General features: G+C 63.7%; 2 protein-coding genes across 2 annotated transcripts in view; one reads left to right on the top strand and one right to left on the bottom strand.

Annotated features, from left to right (window-relative positions):
- Positions 1-2467, top strand: part of GPR153 (G protein-coupled receptor 153) — a 6507-nt gene extending 4040 nt beyond the window's left edge. The window contains exons 7-8 of the mRNA XM_012722051.1: positions 48-193; positions 2335-2467. Coding sequence (XP_012577505.1) covers positions 48-193; positions 2335-2467 — 279 coding nt within the window. The remainder of the gene's footprint in view (positions 1-47; positions 194-2334) is intronic.
- An 850-nt stretch (positions 2468-3317) lies between these two features.
- On the bottom strand, positions 3318-4489 carry HES3 (hes family bHLH transcription factor 3). The gene is made up of 3 exons (XM_004679291.1): positions 4409-4489; positions 4240-4321; positions 3318-3658 (listed from the first exon to the last, which is right to left on the bottom strand). The coding sequence occupies exons 1-3, from the start codon at positions 4487-4489 to the stop codon at positions 3318-3320; spliced, it is 504 nt and encodes a 167-aa protein (XP_004679348.1).
- Positions 4490-11489: the final 7000 nt, after the last annotated feature.

The following is an 11489-nucleotide window of genomic DNA, read 5'->3' as shown; positions in this document are numbered from 1 at the left end:
GGACAGTCCCCCGCGGTGCCCATCACCGTTGCCCGGACGTGTGCCAGCCCTCCCAGAGTCAACGGAGCGGGATTCTCTGCCCGCTGCGGCAAGCGGGCCTTGCTCGGAGGAGCGACGGCTGCCCGCATGAGTACGCGGGGCACAAAACCTGCCGCCGGCTTGGCATCTCCGGGCAGAGCGAGGCTGGGCGTGGGTGAAGGTGGTCTCTGCATGCCCAGCTGCACGCCCGCTCAGCTCCGGAGCTGGGGAGGGGTGGGGAACCTACACAGAGCCACAGTTGTGAGGGAAATGCCCACTCTGGAGCAGAAGGGCCCCCGACTGCATCCTGTCTGCTCTGCACGCCCTCACTCCACAGGGGGAGAGGCGCCGGGGTGGGGGGTCTCTAGCACAGGGTCTTCGGCCCCCAAACAATCTGAGCAGGTCTCTGACCCACTCTGCCTCCGCTTCTCCATAGTGACGAGCAGGTGACCACACTAACTCTCAGGACTTTGAAGGCTCCTGCTCCATGCAGGGTGTGAGGTGGTCTGGGGTCCTCCGTGGGCTAGTCTGCGGGGTGCAGCACCCAGGCCTGAGCCTGGCCCTCACCCCCAGCCCCCCAGAGCCCTCACTCCCCACCCCATCGGAAGCACAATACATCCGCATCCTCTCCCGTGGCGCCTTCCCCACATGGACCGCCGTTAGCACCCCACGGCCAGCCCTGTGGCTCCCATCCCGCCGACGTGGGTGCAGGGTGGGAGGGCCTGAAGGAAACAGGCATGGGGCTTCCTCGGATGGGGCTGCCTGCCCATCCGTGCTTCCTCCCCACCTGCAGGGGCAGGGCTGGCCTGGAAGGGGTCCTGACTGAGAGGCCGCCCGGTCCTGGTGAGGCTCCTCCCAGCCCCAGGGCAGGCTCCTCTGCTCCATCCTGGGCAGACCCGCGGGCTGGAGATTGGCTGTGTGTGTGTGTGTGTGTGTGTAGAAGGCTGGGGGTGGCTCGGCACAGCTGTTGCCTAGAACTGGAGGGACAAGGACAAACGCTGTCTCCCTGCCCTGCGACCTGCCTGGGCGCGCTCGGGGCAGCGAGGAGCTGCCTGTGTCCTGTTCCCTGTTGCTCTGCAACCTGGAATGACAGAGATGCTTCTGCCCACTGGGTGGCCACACCCACCTCCCCCCAGTCCAGACAGGTCCCAGCCCAGAATGGCAAAGGGATCAGGGCGGGCAGCCTGTCTCGGCTCCAGAGACCCCTGACTGTGGGGTCACTTGGGGGGATGAGCTGGCCACAGGTGAGCCAGACGGGGGTGCTGCTGTCCAGCCCTGGCCAATGACGCTGTGCCTTCGTGTGGGGGACAGAGATCACCAGCTAGCCACTGTCGCCCCAGCCTGGCCCACTCTCACCTTGGTTTTTCACACTTTCATGTCCAGTGGCAATATCTCGGGAGGACCTAACCCAAAATCCCTCCAGTTCCCGATTTTACAAAATTGAGGAGGGAGCACCAGTGGAGGAAGCTGGGGGCCAGGTGCCCACCCCTGCACACTTTGTCCAGCCTCCAGACCTGTTGGCTGCGTTGAGAAGCAGCTTGACCCTGGGTGGGCTGAGGACGAGCTCTGTGTCCATTCCGCGTCCATCCAGAGCCAGGGTCTGTTTGTAGTTTTTTGACAACTGAGCATTTCTCTACTGTACAGAATCCAATAAAACTGCCTAACGATTTGCACCCAGCACTGCTAGGCTGGTTTTATGGAAACACCCCTGGGAGCCCTATCCGGAGCTAGGCAGCCGCGCCCCAATGTTTTTCCCTCTGGGCCCCGAATTCTTCCACTGGTGTCCATGCCTGTTTCCAGCACAGGCTGCCCCTCTCCAAGGAGGGGGATGCGCACGGAGCAACAAGAAGCCCTCAGGGCAGCCCTGGGGATGTCTTCTGGGCTCTGGCTCCCCTGGGAGTGGTTCAAAAGACGAGAAGGACAGGCCCTGGGGGCGAGGAGCCAGCGCACCCCACTCCCGCCGCGGAGTCGGGCGGCGCGCCCCGCGCACAAAGCAACATCGCCACCTGGTGGTCCAGAGAGGAAGTAGCCCCCCACCCCGACAGCCCCAGAGGCGAGGCGCCCGCAAGATCGCAGCTGGGCCGGGCTCCGCCTGTGTCGTCTGTCTGCTGGGTGCAGTGGGCAGCCGAGCCGCGGAGGCGGGGCGGGCGCTCAACCCACAGCCTGAGCAGGACGAGTTCGCACACCCAAAAGGGGAGGTGTTTTACAGAAAGCTGCCACATGTGGCGCAAAGAGATGAGCCTGGGGGAGAAACTAGAGCCTTCGTGGTCTCTTACCCATTTCACAGGCTCAGTCTTTATTCTGAATTCCGAGCAGGTGGGAGGAGGTGCTGGCTCCCAGACCCCGAGGCTGCCGCGGGGCCACGACTCGTGCGGGGCCAGGAAGGAGCGCTGACGGCATGTCCCAGCTCGAAGTCGCGCTCAGCGACCACGTCCTCTCGGGAGAATGAGCGCTCACGGACCGCTCTGAAGGCTGTCGGGAGTCGCATATTCCCGCAGCCCGAGGGTGGCGGGTGGAGCTACCGCGGTGGCACTGTGGGTCGGGGTCTTTGTCCAGGGTGGAAGGTGACCTCTCCCGTGACAGAACCCGGGTTCGCCATAGCCGCCCTTCGGCTGGCCCGCCCGCCCCCCCCGCGGGGTCCCTCCCAAGCTTGGGGGATAGGAGGCAGGGCAGGGCTTCCTTCTCCCCCGCCCGGGCCGGCTGAGGACCTGGTAGCTCCGACGGATCTTCCGAGAGGGGCGGGCCGCGCCGCGTGCGGAGGGGGTAGCCCCGGGGAAGCCGGAAAAGCTTCCAGGGTGGGGGTGGGGTGGGGGCCCCTTGCTGGCGGGGCGGGGCCGGCGCGCTTTGTGCCGGTGGGAACTGGGCATCCTCGGCCCACTGAATGGGCCTGGGCGGGGCAGCGATTCTCCTCGCTGCCAGGGGTCCGCTCTGCGCCGCAGTCGACCGAGGCCTTCCCACCGCGTGGAGGCCCGGGGGCGGGAGAGGGGGCGGGCTGCCCGCTCGGGGCCCCTGGGAAAAGGGTGCAGCTCCAGACTTCCCCTCCCAGCCCCATCAGAGGGTGGGAGGAGAGAGGGGTCCCGGCCTCTGGAGGGCACGCTGGAGTGAGGGGTGGACATACCTAGATGCAAGCCCCTGGCCTAGGCGAGACTCGGGCTTTCGCGCCTTGGCGGGTTTGCCGCACCCTCCCGGCTGAGACCAGAACAGACGACTAGGGTCCCGACCACCATCACCGGGGCGCTCAAACGTCTCTAGCTAGGGCCTCAGCCCAGACGGGGCCTTCTTGAGTCTGAAGCGGGGTCTCACCAGGGCCGCCACACGTTCAGCCCCAGCCCTGGGCTCTCGGCGCAGCGGTGAGACGCTGGCTGTGGCGCCACGATGCAGGGAAGGCGGGGTGGTGAAGGCAGGGAGCCGCCCGCAGCGGGAGCAGAACCCCAAACGGCGGGGACGCTGGGGTCGCGCGGCGCCGACGCCCCCTGGCCCAGGCTGGCGCTGTCCGTGGTGCTGCCAGCCGAGCGCTCGTGCGCCAGGGGGCAGCGCAGGCCGCCGCCGTCCTCTCCGCGCCTCGGAGCCAAGCTAACACCGGGCAGACAGCCGCGGAAACCTGACGGGTATTCTGCCCCGCTGAGGACCGGCCAGAGCCCTAGGGGAGAGGGGAGCAGACCGAAATGGAGGGTTGGGAAGGAAGGAGGGCGATGTAGAGAGGAGAACGGGAGGGGAGAATGAAGGGACGAAGGAAAGAGAAGGAGACCCAAACGGCTGCCCTAGGGTCCAGACCTTCACCAGCCCGGATTAAAACTACACAGCCAGGGCCCTCCCCGCTGGCACCAGGTTAAAGGCGCAGCACCATCAAGCTGCCCTCGGCCACTGCAACCTGAGTGCAATCCCAGCCCTGGAGGTGACCCCAGGCCGCAGCAGCCCTCTCCTGTCTCCCTGCATCCCCCTCAGCAGTGTGTTTCAGTCGCTCCACCTGTTCTGCTCCCCACTCTGTCTCTGGGGGGTCCTCACATCGGTCCCCGCACCTCTGGCCTGTACCCCAGTTCTTGTGTGCATAAATAAATCTTTGAAAAAAAAAAAAACAACTCAACCGTGCCCTCTCCTTCCCACCTCCTGCCCTGAGGCTCTCTGCCAGCCCTCCTTGACCTAGTTACCCAGCCTTGAATCCAATGGCTCAGGGTTCACGTCGCTCTAGGCCCCCCTCCCCGCCCAGGACCTGCCTTCTACCTTGCACCGAGTGCTGAAGGCTTTCCATGTACTTGACGCTCAGCTCCAGTATGTCCGCCTTCTCCAACTTGCGTTTTCGGATCTGCAGATATGTGAAAAGGGCTCTTAGCTGGGGTCTGGCTGGAGAGGATGGTGCTGGAATCTCATCACCCACCGCTCACTCCCTCACCTGGTGGGAGTAGTGTTTCTCCAGCAGAGACTTGAGCTGTTCCAGTGACACGTTGATGCGTGCCCGTCGCTTCTTCTCCATCAACGGTTTGGAGATCTGTGGACAAACAACCGTTAGAAGACAGGACCATGGCCCTCTAATCTTCCATCCCTGCAGGGCCTAGGCGGGCCTCACCCTGCACCCCTCAAGGCCCCCAAACCTTGCGGAAGCTGCCAGCCGGGCCGCTGGCGCTGCCCTGGGCGGTGGGCTCAGTGCCCATGTTGTGGCTTCTGGGCCAGTGGGAGGCAGCACCACCCTTATACGGCCCCTCGTTTACATGTCAATGAGGCTTTCCTAGTCTGGAGGACCCCTGGGGGGGAGGAGACAAAAGGGGGGTGCACCAGGACAGGGCATTCCCCACCTCTTTTGGCCTGAAACCGCCCCCAGACTTCAGCTTCCCCTCCAGGAACCCCCTCCCGCCAGAGAGACCCCTTTTACCCTTTCTCACTGTGGCCCCACTCCCCTCCCCGAGTCTGGGGTCCAGGCCACCCCTTCCTGCTCTGTCCCAGCCAGTCGCCCTGGGGTCTGGGTCTGGACACCTGCCTCACCTGCTCAGTCGGATGCCTCTGGTCTCTGGGGCATCCACTGCCAGGCCCAGGCCCGTGGCCCAGCCTGCTGAGCGCTCTAACGACCGTGACGAGTGCCTGGCCTGGGCCTGATGAAGACACGGAGACTGGGAGCGAGCCCGGTGACGCTTCTGCGGGCTTCACGCTCGGGCCACCCCGGCAAGGCACATTAGTCGCCCTAATGGCGGGACAATGCAGCGATTTTCTGCCTGTAGCCACTCAAAGCCGGGCGCAGGCTGGGCCGCGGGGCCACGCAGCAACATGTGTTCCATTAAAGCGTGCAGCCCGCCCGCGGGCTCAGCCAGCCTCTTCCTCGCCAGCCCAGGGGCTGGAGGCGTAGGCGGACACGTCCCAGGGACACATCCCGGCCCTTCCGCCGGGGAGGGAGCTGCTCTGGCTGGTGCCAGAGTGACCTCCGCACCCCCGGGAACCAGTCCCGCTCCAGGCAGGCAACAGACCCCTTCCCTCAGCGAAGACCTGGGAATTTATTCCACAGACCTTCCCTCAGTCCCCACAAATGGGAGGGGGGTGTGGGGAAGGGTCCGGGCGAGAGCCTGCCCTGCACTTTGGGAGGGCCAGCGGGACGCTTCCCAGAATTCTGGCAGTGCTGGGGTCCGGGAGTCCTCAGCTGCAGGGAGAGTGTGAGCTAGGCCTTGGGACTCTGCCTACCTCGGCAGACCTCTTCCAGCTGCCCACTGCGGGGAGGTTAAGCCGGGGAGGAGTCCCAGGCCCAAAGGCAGGCCTCCTCCTCTACTGAGCTCGCCTGAGCTTAGCTTCAAGGTTTGTAAAATGGGGTTCCCCACCATGCGGGTCCCCGCGCCTGCTTTTGAGGAAGGGGGAGGGGCAGTTGCACGCAAAAGCTGTGCCATTCCGCCCTGCTGCAGAGGAATGACCAAACTGACCTTTGCAGGCCCCCAGCATAAGGGGGAGAAGCGGTGGGGGGGGGGGCGCCCCAGCGCTCGATTCGGCAATCTTGCCCCAACCCCGCCCTCTACAGGGTATTGACTGGCGGGGTCGCGGAGGCGGCGGCGTTCCCAGGCTGCCAGCAGCGTGGAGAATCGCGGCCCGCCCTCCTTTCAGCGCGGGGCCGCGGCCTGGGCGGCTCGGAACTCTCCCGCGGGAGCGACGGGGCCCGCACGCAGGGTCCCCGCCGCCCCGGGGCGGGGGCGGAGCTGCAGGGCCCCGCGGACGGCGGACTCTGGCACGCGCCGGGCAGCTTTGAAGCGCCGGGGCGGCGGGGGCTGAGCAGCCTCGGAGAGGGGGTCCCGGCCGGGGGCGGGGAGGGGGGCGCCGTACAAAGGCGCCGCGGGGCGGGAGGGCGGCGCGGGGACACAAAGCGGGCAGTCGGGTGTTAAAGGCTTTGTGGGGTCGCACAAAGCCGCGCCCGCGCCCGCCCCTTCGGGGCGGAACTCGCGGCGCCCCGCGGAGCGCGGGCTTCCAGCTGCTGCTCACCTGCGCGAGGCTGCGCGCGCTCGGAGGCCGCGCCTCTCCCCCTCCCCGGCCAGCCGCGCGGGTAGCCGGGCAATTTGTCCCCTAATTATGACCCCTCCCCATAAACCGCCGGCGCGCCTTTCAACTCGGGCACATTAGCAAACCAATGGTCCTGCGCGCCGCAGCGGGGCCCCGCCCGCCCCTCTCCAGAGTTGGGGCGGCCATAAAGGGGCCCGCCCGCCCCTCCGCTCGCACCGGGCCCGGCACCTCCTGCCCCTCTTCAGCCCAGGCCCAGGAATCCCAGCGCGCTCGGGCGCCGGTGGGGGTGCTGCTCACGCGGGTGGCTCCGCGTTTCTTAAGCGGTGGAAAATTGACCGCAAAATGCGCTAATTCGCAATGTTCCGCTTCGGCTGCGGGAGGGGGCGGCCAGGCGAGACCCCACGGCTGTCACGTCCTGCGCCCGCCCACTTGGTAGGCCTCGCTGCCCCCTCCACGATTTTTGACTAGGGCCTGGGCTGGGCCCTCCCCGCTTGGGCCTCCCCCCGCGCTGTGGGACCCCCGCGCCCCCTCCCCGGCGCCCCCTTCCTCCAGCTCGGCTCTTTAAACCCGCTGGAGGTCGTGCAGGAGTCAAAACTGAACTGGATCGGTGCAAACCCACCTCCCCTCCCCCGGGGCTCGGAAGCAGCTCCTCCACCCCACCCCCACTTTACCCCCAATTCTGGCTCCTTCTGGGCTGGTCGGCGGCTTCCCGCCCGCGTGGGGTCAGTTCTCCGCACCCAGCAGTCAGCCCAGCCGCTCCCTCCCGCACCTGGTCGCGAGCCCTGAACCTGGGTGCCCTGTGGCCGCCGGCTGGGGAGGGGAGGCGTTTTCCCAGGTTGGGGGAGCAGTATGCGGGTCACGTCGTCCTCCCTGAGAGTCGGCAGAGGACGCCCTCTCGGGCGCGGGCCGCGCAGAACCAGCTGAGGCCTGGCTTGAGCGGGATGTAGGTTAGCTCCCCTTTCCATCTTTAGCGGCAGCCCAGGGGGCCTGAAAAGGAGCACACGTTCTGGCAGCGCCCTGGGGAGGCCCAGGATGCCCTCTTCCTAGTCAAGGAGACAAAGAATTTTTCCATAAGGAGAAGGTTCTAGAAATCTGCAGGGCACTCAGGACCAGCCCTTTGCTTGTTCATGCTGGGGAATTTAAGGCCCAGAGTGGTCTGCGCTCTGTGCGCCCTTCTTCCACTTCTTAAAATAAAGATTTAGTGATTTATGCACTCAAGAGCTGGGGTTCAGGCCAGAGCTGTGGGGAGTGGGTGAGAGGATTCCCCAGGGACAGAGCGGGGAGTAGAACAGGCCGACTGATGAAGTGCCCTGCTGGCAGCAGGAGGGTCAGGAGGGGCCTGCCGCCCCTGAGGGTCGCTCCCTGGCCAGGGATCAAACTCGTGCTGCAGGCTGCACCCAGCTTCACAGCGCAGCGCCTCACCTCGTGCCACCAGGGGGGCTCTGGTTTTTTTTTTTTTTTTAAGATTGATTTACTTATGCATACAAGAGCTGGGGTGTGGGTCAGAAGTGCTGGGGGAGGGGTGAGAGGGCTCCCCAGAGTCAGAGTGGGGATCTACTGAAATCAACTGCTGGTACACAGGAGAGGTCTGCTGCCCTGTGGGTGGCTCCCTGGTCAGGACCAAACTGGTGCTGAAGTGACTGGCAGGAGCTGGCTAGTGCTTTAACCCTAGCGCTACCAGGGAGGCCCCGTTTGTTTTGTTTTACTCTGGCAAAAGAAACAACTTATAGGCAGTCAGGTCTAGAAATGAGATGGGCAAGGCCTTGTAGGGCCCAGAGCAGGAGCCTTCTCTGGTGACCTCCCTGGGGGTAAGCAGGGTAACCCCTTCCTGCTCTGCCCGGGGCTTTTAAAGAGAGGCTAACTGGGGAGGCTGTGAAGAGGGGATACACCGGCCTCCACAGAAGCATTTCAAAGCCCAATGAAGTGGTCACTCCAGGTCATTAACTACCGGACACAGCAAAAGCCCCGAAATGACTCTGCCAGTTGTGCACAGAGGGGCTGGAGAGGCTGTGATTGTTTAACTCCCTTTAGCCAGCTTGGGCTCCCAACAGCCCAGCAGCTGAGGGCCCTTCAGCGGACAAAAGCAGAGTCTCTGGTGAGACTCAACACTGGGCCCCGCTGCCCAGCCCCGAGAGTGAGTTCTGAGAGCCCCCCATTGTCCCAGCCTTTGTGGTTCTCCCCAGCTGGCTCTAATCCTTAAATATTTACCCGGCCCTTTGTGCGTGTGACTCCTGCACTCTGGGCTGGTGTGCTCATAAATTACGCGTCATTTCCCCGTTTCCAGACTGGAAGGAGGAGGCATTTGTGCCTGGAGCCTGGAATGGCCAGAGTTGGGCAAAGAAAACCTTCCCCCCGGCCCCCCCCCCCCAAAAAGCAGCAGTCACTGAAGGCTTCCCCCCCCCACGTGGGAACTGCACGAGCAGGGGCCTGTGAATGACATGGACCCCGAAGGCCTTTCTGAGGACTGGCTGGGGACCCATCTGCAGAGGGAGAGGCGGGTCTCTGGACTTGCCCCTGTGTGGCATCAGACCTGGACGGGAGCAAACTTTGTGCCCTGGGAGGCTGGCCTGGGTTAAAGAGTTTGGTTAGGGCCCTCCCTGGCGGTGCCAGGGTTAAAGCACATTACGAAGTCTGTAGCCACCACAGCAGGAGTTCGATCCCAGCCAGGCCAGGGAGTGACCCACATGATGCTGCAAACCTCTCCTGTCTCCCCGCTGCTCCCCTCAGCAGTGGATTTCAGTCAGTCAGCCTGTTCTGCACCCCACTCTGTCTCTGGGGAATCCTCTCACCCCCCCACACCTCTAGCCTGTACCCCAGTTCTTGTATGCCTAAATTAATCTTTATATAAAATAAAAGAATTCCCCTTCCTAGGGTCTGGCGCCCCGGGAGGGATCAGCATCCTCTTTCTGTTTCTTCTTCCCTTTCCCCAAAAGGGACCGATGAAGATGCAGGACCTGAAAGGGGGTAGTGGGCGCAGGAGAGGGTTGCTCAGGTTCGCCAGGCTGGATAACATGTCACTCTCTGCTCCAAGAATGGGGGTGGCCCCTGGTGTGAATGTGGGCCCTGAGTCAGGTGGGAGGAGAGGCCAAGGGCCAGCGGAGCTTCCTGGGAGCAGCTCTTCGCCCAACCAAGCTCACCCAGGCCTGAAGCTGTAGTGAGTGCCGCCCTCTAGTGGCCCTGGGTGTTGGGCACAGAGAGAGGGCCTGAGTTTGGGGGAGACCCTGAGACACTGGGAGCAGTGGCAGAGGCCCAGCTCTGAGCCCCTAGTGGGGACAAAGACTCTGTCCCACATGACACTTCAACTGGGTGACTTTGATTTGAAAACAGTAAACCTTGCAATCCCCATCAACTGAGTTTAATGAATATTTTCTGGGCACTGTTTAAACATACTGAGTTTTCAAGAACCTGATGAGGCCTCCCTGGTGGCCCAGCGGGTTACAGCGCAGCACTATGAAGCTGGCCGCAGCCCGAGTTCAATCCCTGGTCAAGGAAGTGACCTACAGGCAGACCTCTCCTGACCCGCGCACTGTTCCCTCAGCAGTGGATTTCAGTGGATCCACCTGTTCTGCTCCCCACCCTGTCTCTGGGGAGTCCTCTCACCCCCCCACCTCTGGCCTGTACCCCAGTTCTTGTATGCATAAAATAAATCAATCTTTTAAAGCAAATAAAGAACTTGACCAAGGGCACATGTAAGCGAGGGCCCTGTTTCTCTGGGAAGCCCACACTCCGTTTGTCCAGGGTCACGAAGTCGGGCTGGGGCAGTGTTGGTCGGGGTTGCAGCCAGAGTTCTCCATCCTCCCCTAAGCCCGGTCACCAGCCCCGGGCCTCCTGCCAGGGCTCAGGGGCAGGGCCAGCCCCCAGCCCCCTTGACCTTGTCCTCTGGGCCACTGTGCTTTGGCCGCCTCCCAAGGCTGTCCCCTGCCCTCCTCAGGCTGCGCCCTGCTCCCCGTGTTTTGCCCTCCTTCAGGCTGACCCCCGTCTTTGCCCTCCTTCCCTCAGACGCCCTTGCTCTCATTTCCAGCCATCTCGGCGGCTGCTTTCCCGAGGGCCCAGTTCCGGGTCTCCCCACCCCGTGCAGACTCAGAGCTCTCCTGCTGCCTCCCACGGGCCTCTCCAGGCCGCTCTCTTCTCTGTCCTCGCTCGGCTCCTGCCTCTCCCACCCTACTGCAGTTTGTTCCGCTCACGCCCTTGTCTTTCTCCTTGATCACCTCTGTGAGCTCCCTGAGGTGGGGGTGTGTGTGTGGAGGGGTGGGGGGGCCTTTAAGACAGAGGACAGTCCCCGAGTAAAAGCCAGACGCTGACTTAGACAACAGGGGAAACACAAAGCCAAGAAGGCAATAGGGGGCTCCCTGGAGGCTCAGGGGTTCAAGACAGGGTAATCAAGCTATGGGCAGCCACTGCAGCCTGAGTCTGACACTCCCCCGCGCCCCCGCCCCCCCAGCCAGGGAGTGACCCACGGGCGCCTTAGACCCCTCCTGTCTCCCCCCCAGCAGTGGGTGTCAGTGGATCCGCCTGTTCTGCTCCCCGCTCTGTCTCTGGGGAGACTCTCAGCGCCCCCCACCCCAGTTCTCATATACATAAATAAACAGTAAAAACAGGAGGCAATAATGGGCACCAGAGTTCTTCCACCGGAGGGTGAATTTTGTCGCTTCAGTTACACCCCGGGGCCACACACGTGCGCTATAAAGTCTTTAATTCTGCCATAAAATCTTTCATAGGAAAAACCAGGAAACGTGCTGTATATACCCGGAGGCTGTCCACCACCGGGCATCCCCTCTTGCAGTGGGCCGGTCAGTGGACGGCGGTCGCGGTCCCGCCAGCGCAGGCTGGCCCGCGCCGCCGCCAGGGACCCCGTTTCGGGAGGACCCGCCGAGGGCGTGATCGCCACAGATTTCACCTGCTCTCTTCGCACAGGCACTTTCTTCAGTTTGGGGCCAACTTCTGCGAGACCCGGGCGGCCGCGGGTGCGCCCCGCTACGGCGGCCCGGACCTGGGGAGGCGGCGGC

Source organism: Condylura cristata, unplaced genomic scaffold (genome assembly GCF_000260355.1).
Source record: "Condylura cristata isolate star-nosed mole 26May11 unplaced genomic scaffold, ConCri1.0 scaffold00008, whole genome shotgun sequence".
In the NCBI taxonomy this organism is placed as follows: domain Eukaryota; kingdom Metazoa; phylum Chordata; class Mammalia; order Eulipotyphla; family Talpidae; genus Condylura; species Condylura cristata.
This window is presented reverse-complemented; position numbering and strand designations above follow the sequence as displayed.

What these genes read in the sequence shown, in the direction of transcription:
- HES3 (XM_004679291.1), bottom strand. Translation starts at nt 4,489, where the DNA reads ATGGAGAAGAAGCGACGGGCACGCATCAACGTGTCACTGGAACAGCTC. An exon ending in AGAAACACTACTCCCACCAG is followed by an intron (nt 4,322 to 4,408) that starts GTGAGGGAGTGA and finishes ACATATCTGCAG; the next exon opens with ATCCGAAAACGCAAGTTGGA. An exon ending in CCTTCAGCACTCGGTGCAAG is followed by an intron (nt 3,659 to 4,239) that starts GTAGAAGGCAGG and finishes CCTCTCCCCTAG; the next exon opens with GGCTCTGGCCGGTCCTCAGC.